At 48.8% G+C, this 18,250-nt stretch overlaps 1 protein-coding gene across 1 annotated transcript in view; it reads right to left on the reverse strand.

The window, feature by feature from the left end:
• Nucleotides 1–1,137: 1,137 nt before the first annotated feature.
• Wnt3a (Wnt family member 3A) overlaps nt 1,138–18,250 on the reverse strand; it is a 46,283-nt gene continuing 29,170 nt past the window's right edge. The window contains exons 3-4 of the mRNA XM_059270773.1: nt 9,709–9,974; nt 1,138–3,182 (exon numbers count right to left, since the gene is read on the reverse strand). Coding sequence (XP_059126756.1) covers nt 2,703–3,182; nt 9,709–9,974 — 746 coding nt within the window. The 3' untranslated portion in view covers nt 1,138–2,702. The remainder of the gene's footprint in view (nt 3,183–9,708; nt 9,975–18,250) is intronic.

The following is an 18,250-nucleotide window of genomic DNA, read 5'->3' on the forward strand; positions in this document are numbered from 1 at the left end:
TCACAGAGATCCCCCTGCCTCTGCCTCTCGAGTGCTGGGATTAAAGGTGCGGGCCACGACGCCAGGTCAACTTGGGTTTCTGAGAGGTAGGACCCTGCTGCTCCCAGCCTCCTCAGGACACTCATTGCTCTGGTATCGGACATCAGGACAGGACCCCGAGGTGTGGACGGTACAGGGATGGATCTGGGGAGCAGGGGAAGGAGCAGAGACATGGTAGGCCTTGCTTAGGCAGAGTCGTGGCCTTGAGAGAAGTATGGCTTTGAGAGAGGCATTCAGCCTCACTTCCGTGGTGCCCCTGAACCCCAGCCCTGATCACTTGGTTCACTGACAGGATGGTTCATCCTACCTGGCTCGGCTGAGGCCTTGGGCCCCTTGTGAAGGCAAATGGGAGGATGGTGGCTCCTGAACAAAGACCATGCCCATCCAGAGCTTCCTTTGGGTGGGAATCTCAGACACTTCTGGTGTCCAGCCCCATCTGAGGACTTGAGTGTGCTCCTCAGATCCAGTTGACCCTGCACTTAAAGGCCACCAGCAGCCAGCCAGACCACTGTCCTCGAATGCCAAGGGCTGCCTTACCCTAAATACAGTGATCTTGGACTGTCAGCTATGTGACTATGGATTAATGGGGAGATGGTTTGTTCCGTGTTTCTCCGGCATCACCAATGTGTGAGGGGTCGAGCTGCTTCTCCAGTGGCCGAGGCTCTTCTTCTGTTCACTGGGGCTACCCAGGTACCCTAATCACTGTCTGGATCCCCAGCTCCCTTACTTAAAGCCCCATCCACATCTGTCTATCCAAACTCTTCTATACCAGATTTTGCTACAGTTGACTGCTCTTTTCCTGACTTAGCTATTTCTACTTCTTCTTCTTCTTGGAATTCTGGGCCCACAGACTTCCCTGGAGGCTTGTTTATGGTCTCTCCTTGGTTCTGAGACCCAGCCCCCGAGCTGGTATCTTCAGGTCCCCAGCATAGTGCAGACACACTACAAATGACAGGGACAGGGAAATGTGAATTACCCTCAGGGGATCAGCACAGGATGTCCTACCAAACTCCGTCAATATGTGCAACTAATACATGTTAATAAAAGGGAGAATCTAGTACAAACCACAGACTTGGTTTTTTTTCTCTCTCTTTTTTTTTTTACTTTCCCCATTATTTGAAACAAACACACTATAAACTAAAATAATTTCTTTCATAGAAAGAAAAGAAAAAAGAAAAAAGTCACGTTTATCTAATTCCAGTGATGGTGGATATAGCAGCATTGGAAATAAAATTACAACCCCAAACGCCAAGTTCCAGGCCGAAGACAGTCACCGTGTAGAGCCTTTCTTCGGCACTCTTGGGGCACACTCCTATGTGGCCACATCCCCTGCCCTGCCTGGAGGTGGGGACAATTCACAGTGGCAGCACGTCGGAAGCTCTTGCGGCAGATGGCCTGCAGCATCTCACTTCCAGGCCAGACAGACGCAAGAGAAGCTTGGAGACAGGCTGGTGGCCAGCAGATCTGGTGGCCGTCGCCTCAACAGCAGGCTCTGAGGGTTGGTCTTGAACGTGGGGGTTGGGGGGGCTCCAGGAGACACCTTGTCTCTGCAGCCTGACTATGCCCTAATGTCCCTGAAGTTCATACAACTCAAAGTGAGGCCAAAATCTCTGAGCACCTTTGGGGCCTGGGCATCACTGCCAGATGAACTGGGAAGGTTTCCTGGGAGGAGATCTGAGTGTTAGGTGTCAGGGCAGAGAGGGAGAGGCTATGGTGGTAAGATGCCAGGCTCCAGGATCCTTCTTAGCAGACCCCATCCTCTAAGTACCCTCTCTACTCAGGATAGAGCTCTGTTCCATGCTTGGTCACTTTATCTCTGGGGGATTGCAAATCTCCCTCAGGAGAGATCTGGTAAGGAGGGTAGGAATGCCCAGGCAGAAGGGGTGCAGAGCTTGGGAGGGAGTTCCCAGGCATGGGAGTGAGATCTGGTGTCACCCCTGAGTTCTCCATGGCTCATTCCATCAGGAGATCCTGCTATGTACAGATGAGGCTTGCAGTTGGAACCGTACATGGGGACCGAAAAGGAGCCGTAGAGTAGCTGAATTGCCTGCTCAGAGCCTAGGCTTCCTTAGGATCTCCTCCCTCCCTGGAGTTTTGTTCCATGAGTCCTCGGTGAAGCCTTGCCTCACCCCAACGGAAGGGGGTCTCCTTCCTTTCTTCGTGCTCAGAAGTTCTAACCACTCAGGGTGAAGTCCCGCCCCCGCTGGATCCCCAAGCCCAGTAGGGCCCACCCTGAAGCACCCTCTCAATCTATCTAGAGCAGCGCCTCTGGGAGGAGGGACCCCAATCCCTCCCCGCCCATCCACGAACCCCAACTAGTTGAGGGAATTGCTCACCTGTACCGATCTGAGCCCTGTCGGGGTCAAGAGAGAAGCCCAACCCATATGGGGTAGGACCCCCGTCCCAGATTGGAATTCCATCCCTAGGTGGAGCCCCACCCTCGGTAGAAACCTGTATCCCAGGCAGGAGCCTCTCCGCTAAAAAAGGAACCCAGACCCCAAGTAGGAGCCCCGGCTGAAGGCAGAAACCGGGTCCCTAGATAGGAGCCTCTCACAAGGAGGAGCCCTGCCCTCAAGTAGGAACTGGATCCTCAGGTATGAAACCCCTACAAGTAGGAACCCTGCCCCCAAGTGTGAACCCTGCGCCCTCCGTTAGGAACCCTCCTATTTGCAGGTGTGCACGTCATAGACGCGTGTGCACTCCTGGCAGCTGACGTAGCAGCACCAGTGGAAAACGCAGTGGCACTTCTCCCTTCGTCGCTCAGTGCGCGCGTTATGGCCGCGCCCGCAGCACAGCAGGTCACAGCCGTCTATGCCGTGCGAGCTCACGTTGCAGGTGCGGTCGCGCGTCCCAAAGGAGCCGGTTTCAGGGTTCGGCTCACAGAAGTTGGGCGAGGCCTCATAGTAGACCAGGTCGCGCTCTGTGGGCACCTTGAAGTACGTGTAACGTGGTCTCAGGGTCTCCACCCAGCCACGAGACTCGCGGTGTTTCTCCACCACCATCTCCGAGGCGCTGTCGTACTTGTCTTTGAGGAAATCCCCGACAGTGCGGAAGTCCGGCTGCGACCACCAGCAGGTCTTCACTTCGCAGCTGCCGGATAGTCCGTGGCATTTGCATTTGAGGTGCATGTGGCTGGCGATGGCCTGAGGAGGCAAGCACAGAAGCCGGTGTCTAGCCCTGGTGTGACTCAACCAGGGGGTCCGCCCTTTGCTTGCAGCCCACCTACTCCAGAAAGCCCCTGAGACTCCTCTCTGTGGGCACTTAGTGCCTTCACCTTCCCTATGGTGACCTAGGTCTTCCCTGCCAGATCCAAGGCCTCAGGGGCCTGGGAGCTTCTTTCTCCGTGTAGGTCCCACTAATTCTCTTTCCAGGGGTGTTTTAGGATAGAGTGCAGGAAGCAGGGAGCTTCAGGTGGACAGTGTGGAGATGCTGGAGGGGCGGTGTGGGGTGTTGTCTGGAGCAGATGCTATGGGCTTGTTGCAAAGACTAGGAGTACCGAGCAGGGGCACTTAGAGTGGTCCCTAAACTCACAGGGTCCTGGATGAACAGAAGCTTTCCCTATGGACAATGGAGACCTTGCTTCTTCTTTAGGGGAAGGAGCAGAGTTGCTTCAAGAAGAAGGGAAGGAATCCTGCCTCCCTTTCTTTAGGGAAAGGAGTGGGGACAAGGGAGCGTACGACCACCAGAACTGTCTAGAGTGGCCCTGTCCATTGTCCTCAGTTTCCAAGCCCTCCCTACCACATACTCCCTGTTCCTTTGCTCCAGACTTGTAGCCTTCCCCACCCAGCCCATAAACATCTGCTCTGGACACCTCCTTGTGTCTTTCCTTTTACATTCCAAGAAGCATTGTCTGCAAAACACACACTGAGTCTTTAAGTCTCATTGTAAGAAAAGCATGCAGGATGTTGCATTCATAATTTCAACATCCACTGCACTATGGAAATAACAAGCTGGCCATGGGGGTAGCTACTGTTTAGATCTGGCTCTGGTCGAGGTTCTCATGCTGGATGCCTGGTCCCAAGTATGGTGATGATGCTAAGAACGTGAAGAGGTCTTCATTGGAAGGGAAGAATGTACACCCCTTGATAGTCTATAGCACAAAGTGACCACCACAGTAGACAAAGAGCCACTGCAAATGACCAGTGGGAAGTTTTGAGTGTTCGAACAGAACAAAAAAAAATTTTTTTTTCATTTTGAGACATGTTCTCACTATGCAGTTGCTGGCTGCTCTGAAACTCAGTACATAGCCCAGGCTAGCCTTGAACTTGTGGCAATTCTGCCTGTGCCTCCAAGTGCTGGGATTGCAGATATGCACCACCGTGCTCAGTTAAAATAAATTTTCAGGTGATAGGAATGCTTCCTACCCTGATCTGGTCATGATGTTTTATAGTCGCATATTGAAAGGCCTCACTGTACCCTGTAAGTAGGTTCAGTTATGATGGCAGTTAAAATAGTTTAAGTGGAGGCAGGGAACTGTTAGGTTGTTAGAAGCTTCCCTCTCAAGGACCTTGTCTGCTGCTCACCTGCTGCCCACTTGCTCTGTAAAACTACCGGGAGTCTGAGACACAGGCCATCTTCATGTGTCCCTTGGCCCCCTACCTTGCCTAGAGTGACGTTCACCTGTCAGACCCCAGGAGTCAAGAGCATGGGTCTCTCTCTCTCTCTCTCTCTCTCTCTCTCTCTCTCTCTCTCTCTCTCTCCTCTCTCTCCATCACTCCCCTTTGTTCATTCTGTATACAGTCTTGAATGGGAGGAAGGAGGAGAGAGGGTTGTGACAAAAGAGGAAGACCAGTCCATCATGATGGCACAGGACTATAATCTAAGTGGATGCTGAGGCTGGGGGATTGAGAGTAGGCGGCTAGTCTGAGCTACACAGTAAGACTCTTTCAAAAGACTCCAAGTGTATTTTAACTGGGTATTCAAAACTACAACTACCTGAAAGCTAAACCACCCAAGCAGCTCTGGCCGTGGTGTGCAAGGATTTGTATCGGAAAGCATCGGCTTAAGTCCTCGATCATTCTGGGTTCAGATCTGTTTGCGCCGGGTGGTGGTGGCGGCGGCGGCAGCGGCGCACGCCTGTAATCCCAGTACTCGGGAGGCAGAGGCAGGTGGATCTCTGTGAGTTCGAGGCCAGCATGGTCTACAGAGCTAGTCCAGGACAGGCTCCAAAGCTACAAAGAAACCCTGTCTCAAAAAAAAAAAAAAAAAAAAAAAAAAGATCTGTTTGCACCTCATCTAACTCTAACTCTCGGCTGCTTCTTCACCCTTCCTGTCGAACCGGCCCATGAGCATGGTCAAATAACACCATGCCCGGCTGGTCCAGCTTGTCCAATACCCACATTTCTCTCTTTCGAAGCCAGGCTTTCTGAGAGAGACTTTTTCCATCTCTCCTTTCTCAGTCTCTCTTGTTTTTGTTTTACTTGGTCAAAGATCTCCATAGCAGCTGAGACCTGCTGGTTAAAGCAGGGATCCTGGCCAGTGCTTGCCTGGCGTAATTCCTGACCGTGCAAGGCAGTGTGTCGAAGTATGCAGGGCGGCCCCAGCACTTGTCTGGCTGCTTCTTTATTTTTGAATGGAAGGTGTGTCTGTTGCTTTCTTATTGTAAAGTATTGAAATTTACTACTTTCTTTCACCTCTTACTGCACAGCCGAACCCTCTCCCTTTCTGCCCTAAAAACCATAGGATGATCTGTCCCTTCGGTAGTCATTGCCAATGGCACTGGCTGTGTTAGCAAGCATATTCTTTTTTTTTTTTTTTGGTTTTTCGAGACAGGGTTTCTCTGTGTAGTTTTGGTGCCTTTCCTGGATCTCACTCTGTAGACCAGGCTGGCCTGGAACTCACAGAGATCCGCCTGCCTCTGCCTCCCGAGTGCTGGGATTAAAGGCGTGCGCCACCACCGTCCAGCAAGCAAGCATATTCTAAGGTGACACTTCCTTTCCCACACAACTTCTGTTCCGTGGTTAACACACCCATCATGGGTCAGCCCTGTATTTTCTCACCTCTAAACATCCTCTTAAGATGCCCAAGCATCAGGGCTGGGGATGAAACTCAGTTGGTGGGGCACTTGCCTAGCATGCGGGGCATGAAGGGCCTGGATTTGATCCTTATCGTCTCTCACAAACCGATTATGGTGGTACACATCCACAGTCCCAGCACGTGGGAGGCAGAAGCAGGAGATTGGAAGATGGTCACTCTCAGCTACAGAGAATTCAAGGCTAGCTTGGAATACATGAAACCGTGTATCCAAAAACAAGAAGGGCTGGCGAGGTAGCTCCGAGGGTAAAGGGCTGGCCGCTAAGCCAGCTGACTCATGTTCCTTCACAGGGAACTACATGGTGGCATGAGAAAACTGACCCTGAAAGTTGTCCCCTACACACACTGTGGAACATGCATCTACACACACACTAAATGTAATAAAAATATTAAAACAATCCCAAAAAAATATTTACTCATTTCACCTTCAAGACATCTTTTTGCCATCCGGTAAATTTTGTGAAATGGTGCTGTCTGAAGACAAATCTTCTCTACTGTACCACTCCCTTTCATAGAGTAGCTGGGAACGAAATTCCTGATTTAAAATCATTTCGTCACTCAGAATTCTCAAAGTGTTCCTCTATTTTTCTCTAGCTTCCAATGATGCCTTTTTGATACCCCTTTGTTTGCAGGAACGCCAAGTATTCTCTTTGAAGCTTGGAGGGTTTCTCTAGGTTACAGGCTCTGAATTTCATAACGTCTCTTGGGCAAGGGGGCTTTCTCATTTTTTTTTAAGGTTAAAAATTGTGTGTGTGTGTGTGTGTGTGTGTGTGTGTGTGTGTGTGTGTGTGTGTGTGTTTGGGTGTTTGTATGTATTCAGGTACCAGAAAGGGCAGCAAGTGTCTTGGAGCTGGACTTACAGCCAGTTATGAGCCACCCTGTATAGGTGCTGAGAGCCAAATGCTAGTCCTCTAAACTAGTGGTTCTCGACCTTCCTAATGCTGCGACCCTTTAACACAGTTCCTCATGTTGTGGGGATCTCCCCTCCCCAGCCATAACATCATTTTCGTTGCTACTTGATAACTGTAATTTTGCCACTGTTATGAATCATAATGCAAATATGGTCTTAGGTGACTCTTGCGAAAAGGGTCATTCCACCCCAAGGGATCGCAACCCACAGCTGAGAACCACTGCTCTAAAAAGTGCATCAAGGGCTCTTGACCCCTGAACCCTCTCTGTCCGTCTTTCCCCATCCTTGCAGCAGGGTCTGTCTCTGCTAGCATCCTCTTCACGCCCTCCCTTGTCTCCCATGAATATACCTCACAAAACTCTCAATGAAATGTTTGCTCTTGGTTTTTTTACATTATTATTATTGGTTTTTGGTTTTTTGTTTTTTGTTGTTTTTTTTTTCCCCGAGAAGGGTTTCTCTGTGTAGCTTTGGGTTTTTGGTTTTTTAAGACAGAGTGTAACAGTGTCACAGTTCTGGCTGTCCTAGAACTCACTCTGTAGACCTGGCTGGCCTTAAACTCACAGAGATCCACCTGCCTCTGCCTCCCAAGTGCAGGGATTGAAGACATGTGCCATCACCACCCAGCAAATTTTTTTAAAGTACTTAAGGCCAGGCATGGTGGCACATACCTTAAATCCCAGCATTCCAGAGCAGAAGCAGGCAGATCTCTGAGTTCAAGACCGGCCTGGTCTACAAAGTGAGTTTCAGGATACCACCAGGATTACAGAGAGAGACCCTGTGTCAAAAACAAACAACAAAACCTCCACCATGTATTCATTTGTTATGTCCATATGTAAATGCACACATGCGTGTCACAGGGTGTGAAGGTCAGAGGACAACTTGCAGGAGAAGTCTGTTCTTCCTTCTACTTTGTGGGTTGTGGGGATCCAACTCAGGTTGTCAGCCTTGGAGGCAAGTGCGTTTATCCTATGTAGGCACCATATTTTTAATTTCTAAGAGCTCTCTCTTCTTTCTCACTCCTTTTTAAAATTAACACATTGTTCCAATGTCGCAGGGGCAGTGTTTGATCTCTTGGGGAGACTGATAGTTTTTGTGAAGTTTTTTTTTTTCTTACAGTGCCTATTTTATGCAAATTGTTTGTTTTTTTAAATAAAAGGATTTTTTTTTGAGACAAGGTCTCACTATGTAACCCAATCTGGCCTCAAACTCACAATATATCCCAGGCTCAAACTGATGATCCTCCTGCCTCAACCTCCCAAGTACTAGGATTGCTGGCCTGAACCATCACATCTAGTTAAACTTTTGGTTTTTGTTTGTTTTATTGTGCACTTCCTGGAAAATTTGTTTTATGTGTTTTTGTTTTTTGTTTATTTGTTTGTTTGTTTTGGTGGGGTTGGGGTCAGGGTCTCTATATGCAGTCCCAGCTGTCCTGGAACTCTCTATGTAGGCCAGGCTGGCCTCAAATATACAGAGATCCACTTATCTCTGCCTCCCCAGTGCTAAGATTAAAGACTTGCACCAACACTCACTATAAAGTGATCCCACTGCCATGTTTGAGAAACCCCCTCCATTCATTCTGGGAGAGCTGAGTTCCCCAGAGGAGAATATCCTATCCTTTGTCTGAAAGATAAGTGGATTGGAGCTAGTGTTGAGCTTTAGAAAGAGGTGGAAATGCCGGGCGGTGGTGGCGCACGCCTTTAATCCCAGCACTCGGGAGGCAGAGGCAGGCGGATCTCTGTGAGTTCGAGGCCAGCCTGGTCTCCAAAGTGAGTTCCAGGAAAGGCGCAAAGCTACACAGAGAAACCCTGTCTCGAAAAACCAAAAAAAAAAAGAAAAAGAAAAAAAAAAGAAAGAGGTGGAAAGTCTGAGGGTCTGAAGTTACTGATGTACAGAGGTAAGTTTCACTGTGATAACTTGTCCTCAGGCATGCTTGGCATCTCCAAATGTCTGCTACAATGAAGGACAGGCAGGTGCCTGGCCACAGGAGCTGTGCAGAGGAGCCAGCAGTTATGAAATGCATGCTTGCTGACTTGCTTGCTTTTGGACTGACTTGTTGCTTTTGGAGACAGGGTCTCATGTACAAGGCTGGCCTTAAACCTTATGCAATAGAAGCTGACCTTGAATGTCTAATCCTCCTGCCTTGCCTCCACTGAGTGTTGGGATTACAGGCCTGCACCACCATACCCAGTTTAAAATGCCTGTAAAATACACTTTCAAGAAATGTCTCTGTTTTCACCTCCGTAGTCAGCTCTGTTTCTCAAGATAGCTGACAGACATTCCTGGGTGGTGCGAGGTCCCTCTTCAGTCGATGACTCAGTTCTTGGCTCTGCTATACCACTGAGCACTACCTATCTGGACACTCGTGCTCTGAGAAGGGAAGCAGGGCTGTATGTGAGGGACACTAAGCATATTTGAGGATAAGCAGCTGCAGTGAAACTTATCTATGTGTGAAAGTTCAGACCTTCCCCTTCTCCTGAAATCTCCGCATCAGCCCCTGAAGTCCAGGGATACCCAGAAGAAGGTAAATAAAAGGCTATACCCAGGTATAGCCAGAGGAAGGGACCTTGAACAATGCTCTGTTACCATGTTTCCCTGTTCTGCTCCAGATTCTCACATTCCTTTGATAACATATTCCCCCTCTCTCTCTCCCACCCTGTTCTGCCCCTGTGGGCACCCCAAGGAAAAAGCAGCTCTTGCTTTGGAACCCTGGGGTTCTGTGTACATACCTGGCGCCCAGCCTCGTTGTTGTGACGGTTCATGGCAGAGCGGGCATCCGGCCGGTTCTCCCTGGCATCAGCAAACTCCCGAGACACCATTCCGCCAAATTCAATGTCCTCGCTACAGCCGCCCCACTTCCAGCCCTCGCCCGGGGAGCCCTGGAGGCGGCTACTGCACCCACAGATGGCGGCTGAGCCCTCTGCACAGGAGCGTGTCACTGCAAAGGCCACTCCAGCAGAGGCAATGGCATGGACGAAGGCTGACTCCCGGGTGGCTGCAGAGGAAGGAGATGAGGGTTATGGAGGCCAGGTGAGGAGGGCCGCAGTCCAAAAGGCAGGAATCCCAAAACCAGGGCTGAGAAAGGAGAACTCAGTACACACAGGATCCTACCATTGTGCTTCTAGGGGGGCTTCTGAAGAATATTGGCCCTAATCACCAATGCCCCAAATGTCTTCCGTAAGTGCATGCATATCTCTCTCTCTCTCTCTCTCTCTCTCTCTCTCTCTCTCTCTCTCTCTCTCCTCTCTCTCTCTCCTCTGTGTGTGTGTGTGTGTGTGTGTGTGTGTGTGTGTGTGTGTGCGCGTGCGCGCATGCAAGCGCCAGGGTTTTGTTAAGGTAGGGTTTTACTATAGAGCTTTGGCTGGCCTGGAATGCTCTAAGTAGATCAGACTGGCCTCAAACGCACAGAGATATGCTTGCCTCTGCCTTCTAAGTGCTGGGATTAAAGGCATCAAAGGCATCATCATCAGGCCCAGCCCTTAGGTTTTTTGTTTTGTTTTGTTTTTTTTGTTTGTTTGTTTTACAGTAATTTCAGGTCTTACACTGAGTTGGTGTTTGTGTGTAGAAGGTAAGGGTCTGGTTCCATTCTTCCATGAGTGGATATTGATATCCAGCTTCCTAGCACCATTTATCAAAGGGATTGTTCTTTCTCGAATGTATGTTCTTCATACATTTTGCTGAAAAACAATTTGGTGTAAAAACGTGGATTTATTCCTTGTGTCTGTTGTTTTATGCCAGCACTGTATGGTTTTGGTAATGATAGCTTATGATAGCTCCGTAGTATGCACAATGAGATATTATTTAGTCACAAGTAAGAATGAGATTCTGCCACTTGCAACAAGACTGACAAACCCCAGAGAACACTATAGGAAGTGAATGAGCCAGACACAGAAAGACAGGTGTGGAATCTAAAAGCCTTCATTTCCTAGCAGGAAGTAGAGTGGGCTAGCTGGCAGAGGCCAGGAAGGAGAGAGGTTGATCACTGGGTCCAAATTCCAGTTAAAGAGGAGGAAAAAGTTCTGGTATGCTACTGACCAGTAGTATGAGGATAGTGGAAAATGGATTGTATTTTAAAAATATAGCTTAAAAGGGATTCTGAACATTCTCAATGAGCATGCTAAGAACCCTGATTGGATCATTTTAAATGTAGTCCTATACTGAAATATCACACAGCACCTTAAATACATAATAAAATATAATAAAAATAAATAGGAGCTGGGTGTGTAGCTCAGTTGGTAGAGTGCTTGCTTAGCATGCACGGAGCCCTGGGACCTTATCCCTAGTACCACATAAACTGGGAATAGTTGTGCACTCTGTACTTCTAGCATCAGGGAGGGGGAAGCAGGAAGATTAAAAAATTCAAGGTCATAGAGGCTAGCTTGGGCTACATGAGACTCTCAAAAAAAAACAGATAAATAAAATAAAATATGATAATGTGCTCAGTGGGTAGAGAACCAGGTTGGCATGCCGAAGTACCCTGGGATCAAGCCCCAGCCCTGGCTGGAATGAGATGGTGAAGGTGCACAGGTCTATAATAGAATCCCAATCACTCCAGAGGTGGAAACCGAAGGGCAGGGCTTCAGGTTCAGCCTTAGCCTCAGACAGTTCAAGGCTAACCTGGGCTACATGAGACCCCCCACAGACAGTTCAAGGCTAATTTGGGCTACATGAGACCCTGTCTCAGCACAAGAAAAATTAAATCTTTAACACTATAAGTTAATATTGAAAATAAAAAAATAAAAGGTAATAAAAGATTTTTAAACCAGAACTCATTACACACCTTTAATGCCTGTACTTGGAAGACTGAGGCAGGAGGATTGCTTTGAGTTCAAGACCAACTAGGACAGCTCTTCTTGGTTATCAACTTGACTATATCTGGAATTAACTAAAGCTGAATCTGCTGGATATACCTTTGAGGGAATTTTTTGATTTGTTTTTCAAGTCAGGGTTCCTCTGTGTACCCCTGGCCGCCTGCCCTGGAATTTGCTCTGTACAGCAGGCTGGCCTTGAACTCAGAGATCTACCTGCCTCTGCCTCCAGAGTGCTATGATAAAAGGCATGCACCACCACTGCCTGGCTTTTTTTTTTTTTTTTTTAAGACAAGGTCTCTCTGCATAGCCCTGGCTGTCCTGGAACTCACTGTGTAGACCAAGCTGTCCTAGAATGCACAGAAATCTGCCTGCCTCTGCTTCCTGGGTGATGAGATTAATGGTGTGTGCCACCATGGCCTGGAATTTTTCTTGATTGGATCATTTAAGGTCAGAAAACACACCTAAATCTGGGCTGCACCTGGTGGCAGCCTATATAAAGGACACGGAAGAAAGCTTCGCTTTTTGCCTGCTTGCTCTCTCTCACTGGCAAGTCCATTCCTTCACTGGGGTTAGAGCTGACTTCTTTGGGACTCTTATGTATACTGAAGACCAGCTGAGACATCCAGCCAACTGTTGGATTCTTGGACTTTCTGTTGGAAGACAGTCATTGTACTAGCCAGACCATAGCCTGTACGCCACTCTAATAAATCCTGTTTTAATATATAGAGAGATTCACCCTGTCACTTGTGTTTTTCTAGAGAATCCTGGGTAACACACTAGGGTTCCAGAAGTACACAGCCTGGTGCTCAGTACCACGTGTCAGAGTGCAATGCAAACAAACCAATAAGGTGCTATCTCATGCAAGCACGGGACCAGTCAGGAGAGTGAAGAAAACCCAGCCTTGCACAGGAGGAGGGTGGAAGGAAAATGTCCATCATGTGAGTCAGTTTGGCAATACAGGGCCTTACCAGAGGCTTCAGTTACCCATAGCTTGTCACGATTTGAAAACATTAAATGGAACATTTGGGGGCCTAGAGAGCTCGTGGGAGGCTGCTTGGCTAGCATTTGAGAGGCCGTAGTTTCCAACCCCAGCACCACATACACAAGGAAAAGTCCATAAAACAAACCCAAGTTTTTAAGTTGCATATTGTTCTGAGCAGTGTGGTGAAGTCTCACACTGTCTTGTGCTGTTCCTTACTAAGACATACCTAACCACTGTGTAGAGAATAGTCTCTCAGTGGTTGCCTGGGGATCAGACAGACAGTTGCCAGGTTCAACGTCACAATGCTTGTGGCTAAAGTCACTCTTGTTTTACCTAATGGTGGCTCTGAAACTGGCAATCTGGATATGCCCAAGGAAAGCCACAGAGTAAGAGAAAACTCTCAACTTAATAAAAGGAAAGAGCAATCACATGCTGAAGTTGTAAAGACTGGTACGAACAAATCCACGGTGGAACTCAGAAGGAGGAGGAGAGAAGAAACTCACACTAGCTTTGTTAACACCCAGCTACAAAAACATGTAGCCCAACAGCTCATAAAGAAAACTTATCAATGAGAGAGACGTAAACCACCACAGCTAGGCTGTAGCCGTTCTGTTTGGATTGGCCATTAAATCTTACTGTGTCTAACGTATATGAAGCTTTATCACAGGTGAGCATATACAGGAAAACAACAGTCTAGATTTTGGTGTTATCTCTGACTGCAGGCATCCACTACAGGTCTGGACCAGGGGCCTCAGACTGAGAGGACAAATCACACAAATGGATCTTGAAATGATCAATCAGCTCATATTGACAAAAAAGGCAGAAAAAACCCCAAAAATCAGAGGTGAATAGTATTCCATTTTCTATATACACACAAAAATTTCATTATCCATTCATCTGTTGATAGACAATTAGGCTAATAAGTCTTTGCTATAGTGATTAAGCAGCAATAAACGTCTGGGGTGCAAATATTCTCATGGTAGAGTTTGGAGTTCTCTGGGTATATGTCCATGAGTGAAACAGTGGAGTCATATGGTAGTTCTAGTTTTAATTTTTTGAGAATCCCCAAACAGATTTCTATAGTGGCTGTATTAATTTGCACCTCCTCCAACAGTGAATAAGAGTTGCTTACTGAGAGAAGGCATCCTCTCCTCTACTTGACACCAGATACAGGTGTGCCGAGTGCTTGCTATGTGATAAACATGGTGCTCTGAGCAAGAGGGACATGCATCAGATACATTGACTGGCAGAGATTTTACAAACCTATCTAGAAACCATTCCAGACTGAAAGCCCCACAGGCCTGCAGGGGGAGCTACACACAGGCTCTCTTGGACTGGGGACCCTCTGTTAGAAGTGGGGTGGTGTCACTGAGCTCCTGGATAGAAACTCCCAGTCACCTCTTGAGATTATGAGAGTCTTCACAGAGAGTTGTCCTCAACTCCTCCTCCACACACAGGGAGCTGTCATTCTAGGAGACAAGCAAGTAACGACTTCTCATGCTTCCACAAGCCGTAGCTAAGAGGTTAAACTCGTGGAGCTCTGTGTGTCCCAAAGCCCAAATAGGCAGGGACAGAGGAACTGTGAACAACTACACACACACTCAGACTTGCCCACAAAGTTAAGCATGCATCCACACAGAGATCGAAGAACTCACATTTCCTTTCATACTAAGAACACAGTGTGAGCTGTGGTTACCTCTAGCTGGCTGGCCAAGACCTCTCGGAGCCGCTGGCCTTCTCTGTGGGCTTGCACCTCTGCCTGGATGGCCCTCTGCAGACTCCAGCTGTTCTGTTCCTAACCTGGGGCATTGTCAGAGCCTGGACAGCTACTGCAGCCACCTAGGAGCACAGCCTCTTCCCACTACTTCCCAGAGGAAGCCGGCTGGCCAGAAACAGCCACTCTGGACACTAGAATATAGGCACAGAGTCCATCTTCTACCAGAACCACAGAGAAGCTCCCAATTGGACTGCCACTCAGCCTTCAGCTGCCTCTACTAGTCATGCACACAGCTGCCCAGCTCTGTGCCCCGTGCCAGTGTGATGTAGGGCCCTCCTAAGGTTATGTAAAGCTTCGTCGCTGCTGGTCTTGTGTTCCTTTTCTCAGTCACTCACTGGCTTCTAGCCATAGTCAGGCTTGTTCTTCCCTGGACGAAAGCTGCCCCTGTTCTGCTCTGCAGCATGGCAGCCAAGGTCCTGGGCACTGTCCACCCGACATGTGGCCTCTGGCTCCCTGAAATGCCAGCTGTGGCTATTCCTCCACAGGAGTTCAGTCTGCTTAGAATTAATTTCTAGCCCAGATCCTTCCCAAGGGCAGGGTCTGTATCTGGTCCACTGTTTATTTCCATTCCAGAACACAAGCTACCCCTTCCATATCTGTGGTATCAGGGGAAAGGGCAGAAGTCCTGGGCTGGGGCAATAAGTCTACCCTGGGGAGGCAGAGCCCAGCTGAGACTCTTCTGCACTGTGTGTTCTTGAATGGAACCAGAACAGACACTCCACTCTTTCCCAGCATTTTCTTTGGGCAGGGGTAGGGTGGGGTGGGGGGGGTGAGTGTGTGGTTTTTGAGACAGGGTTTCTCTGTGCCACAGCTCTGGCTGTCCTGGAACTCACTTTGTAGACCAGGCTGGCCTCGAACTCACAGAGACCCACCTGCCTCTGCCTCCTGAGTCTTGGGATTAAAGTCATGCGACACCACCACCCCAGCTCCAGCATTCCTGAAAAGCCCTCCACCCTGTTTTCCTCTCTGAATACAAATGTTCAGTCCAGGGATGGCCTGGAGCTGAGGTGCCTGAGAGTAAACACGAGCCTCACTAGACACACCCACTCACCCTCCTGCCCTCCACTTAGCCCTATCCTTATTTTTTTCTTCTATTTCTTTTTTTAGGCAGGGACTTGCTTGCCTGCAGCTTACTGTGTAGCCTAGGATGACCCTGAACTCCACAGGTGCTGGAATTACAGCTGTGTGCTACCACACCTAGTTTTAAGTAGTGCTGGAAATGGAACCGGGGGATTTGTCCATGCTAGGCAAAGACTCTACCACCTGGGCTGCATCTCCAGTGCAGCCTATTTTATCTTTGAAGGAGCCAAGCCACTCATGGTGCCTCAAAGGCTTTAGCTCCCTCTGTCTTTCTGCACAGAACCTGAGTCTGGGGCCAGGGGCCTTGAGCTACCTTCTCTTGGGTGCGACTCAGAATTCTACTTCTCTGTCTGCACCCTCACATTCCATGTCTCCAGGCAGTCCTGGATTACCCTATCCAGCCCAAGTGTCACCCCAGTGCCCCTCCCCCTCCCTTCTTGGCTCTAAAAGATAAGGGCCAACACTCTGGGCCTTGCCCTGGCCCTGCCCAGAACAAGGGCTTTAGGCTCCCTTGCTTATCAGGACCCAAGCAAACAGCCGGGAACTGGTAGACACACTTGAGGGGAAGGGCGCTCAGGAGGAGGAGAGAGCCGCACAGAGCTTCAACTTCAAGCGGACAACAGTTCATTCTTACTCAGCTCTGTCACCAGCAAGCTGGAAAGTGCCCCCTTTCCACCAAGCCTCAGTTTCCCCTAGTGTCAAATGAGGAGGTGAGGGAGGCTGCTGATCAAGTCAGGGCAGGGCAGGCTCTGGAGCTGACTTTCAACTGGCTGGGGAAGAAATAAAGACCAGAAGCCTCTACAGACAGGTCCAAAAACTCCATTTGGGAGGCCAGGAGAGAAGCTGCAGGCTGCAAGCCCACAGGCCAGATGAACGTACACTATGGCAAAAAAGGATGAATGAGAGCTGCAGGCACGGATTGTTAAGCAGCTTCCTCCCCCCCCCCCCCAAGATACTGGTCAGTTAATTATGAGGGGAAATGTTGGAGAAATCTGGCACATACCTTTTGTTTGTTTGTTTTGGGATTTTTTTTTTTTTTTGAGACAGGGTTGTTCTGTGTAGCCTTGGCTGTCGTGGAACTCACTCTGTAGACCAGGCTGGCCTTGAGCTCACAGAGATCCACCTGCCTCTGCCTCTAGAGTGTTGGGATTAAAGGTGCGCACCCCCACCACCCAGATGTTTTTTTTTTTTTTTTTTTTTTCAGGTCTTCATAGCCCAGGCTGGCCTGGAATCTGTGATCCTCCTGCCTCCCTCTTGTGCACTTGGATTACAGAAGTGCATCACTGCACCCATCTGGTAGACATCACCTGAAGCAAGGGATGGAGTTTACATTCCTAGCAGTGAATAGATACCTTCTACCTCCCAAGAAGTACTATATTGTCTTCTAGATTTTCTTGCTATAAACCACTTGATGGTTGGGAGGCAACTGCTAAAGCCAGATTACGGTCCTTCCTACAAAACAATGATCTTGGCAGTGAAGAATGGAGGGATAATGGAGCTCAAGGGACACGGAGGCACAAAGTGGGTCATCAAGTCGGGCTGCCTTTCGTGATAACTCTGTCTGTCTGCCTGTCTGTCTGTCTGTCTGTCTGTTTGTTTGTTTTTGCTTTGTTTTTCAAGACAGGGTTTCTCTGTGTAACAGCCCTGGCTGTCCTGGAACTCACTGTATAGACTAGACTGGCCTTGAACTCACAGAGATCTGCCTGCCTCTGCCTTCCAAGTGCTGGTATTAAAGGTGTGTGTCACCATGCCTGGCAAGATCACAGTTTTGATGAATACAGTATGCCCATAATTTCAAGGATCTTGGGAACAGAGAGGAAATCCATTACTTTCACTGGATTCCTACAGGGTTTTAGAAGAACACCGTGAATGAACACTGCTCCAGAGCTATCTCCCTTGCAGAGAGTGAATGGGAACAGGGCTCTCCCACGATCCCTGGGGAAGACACAGTGGCCCAGTCATCACAGCAGAGTTCTCTCCACAGCAGCGCCTCTGTCAGAGGTTTCAGTTTCTGTTGACTCAGCAGAGGTGGCCAGCATAAAGGTAAAGGCTTCTGGGTGAGGAAAGTGTACCTCACTCCTGAATCTGTTCAGGCAGTAGCCAGATGAAGAGGTGGTGCCCACGGGCTACTAAGCCAGGACTCTTACAGACAAGTGCTGCCGATCTGGGGGAGTCATCTGGGGCAGAGCTGAAATGCGTTTTGGGGGCTAGAGATTCCTACTGTCTTCAGACCCTGAAGGAATTGTTCTACCAGAGAAGCAAATTCCAAGCCAGGTGTCACGGGTCATGCCTGTAATTCCAGTATCAGGAAGGCTGAGGTGGGAGGGTTAGGAATTGAGGTCAGCGCCTCTTCAGCCAGATCCCAATTCTCCTTGAAGAAACAATCTCAGAGACTAGCCTTGCCGTGGTCTTAGTGGGTTTAAGCAAAGTATCACTTATCTAGGTTTCCTGCATTTCCATTCATCTGTTTCATTATTTATCATCCATCCATCCTCCACCAAATAATTCAGTTATCTGTCTACTATCCACCTATCATCTACTCATTATCCACCCACCATTCATCCATCTATCCACCCATCCATTATCCTCTATTCCTCCAGCCACCTACCACCCATTTGCCC

Source organism: Peromyscus eremicus, chromosome 8a (assembly GCF_949786415.1).
Source record: "Peromyscus eremicus chromosome 8a, PerEre_H2_v1, whole genome shotgun sequence".
Lineage (NCBI taxonomy): Eukaryota > Metazoa > Chordata > Mammalia > Rodentia > Cricetidae > Peromyscus > Peromyscus eremicus.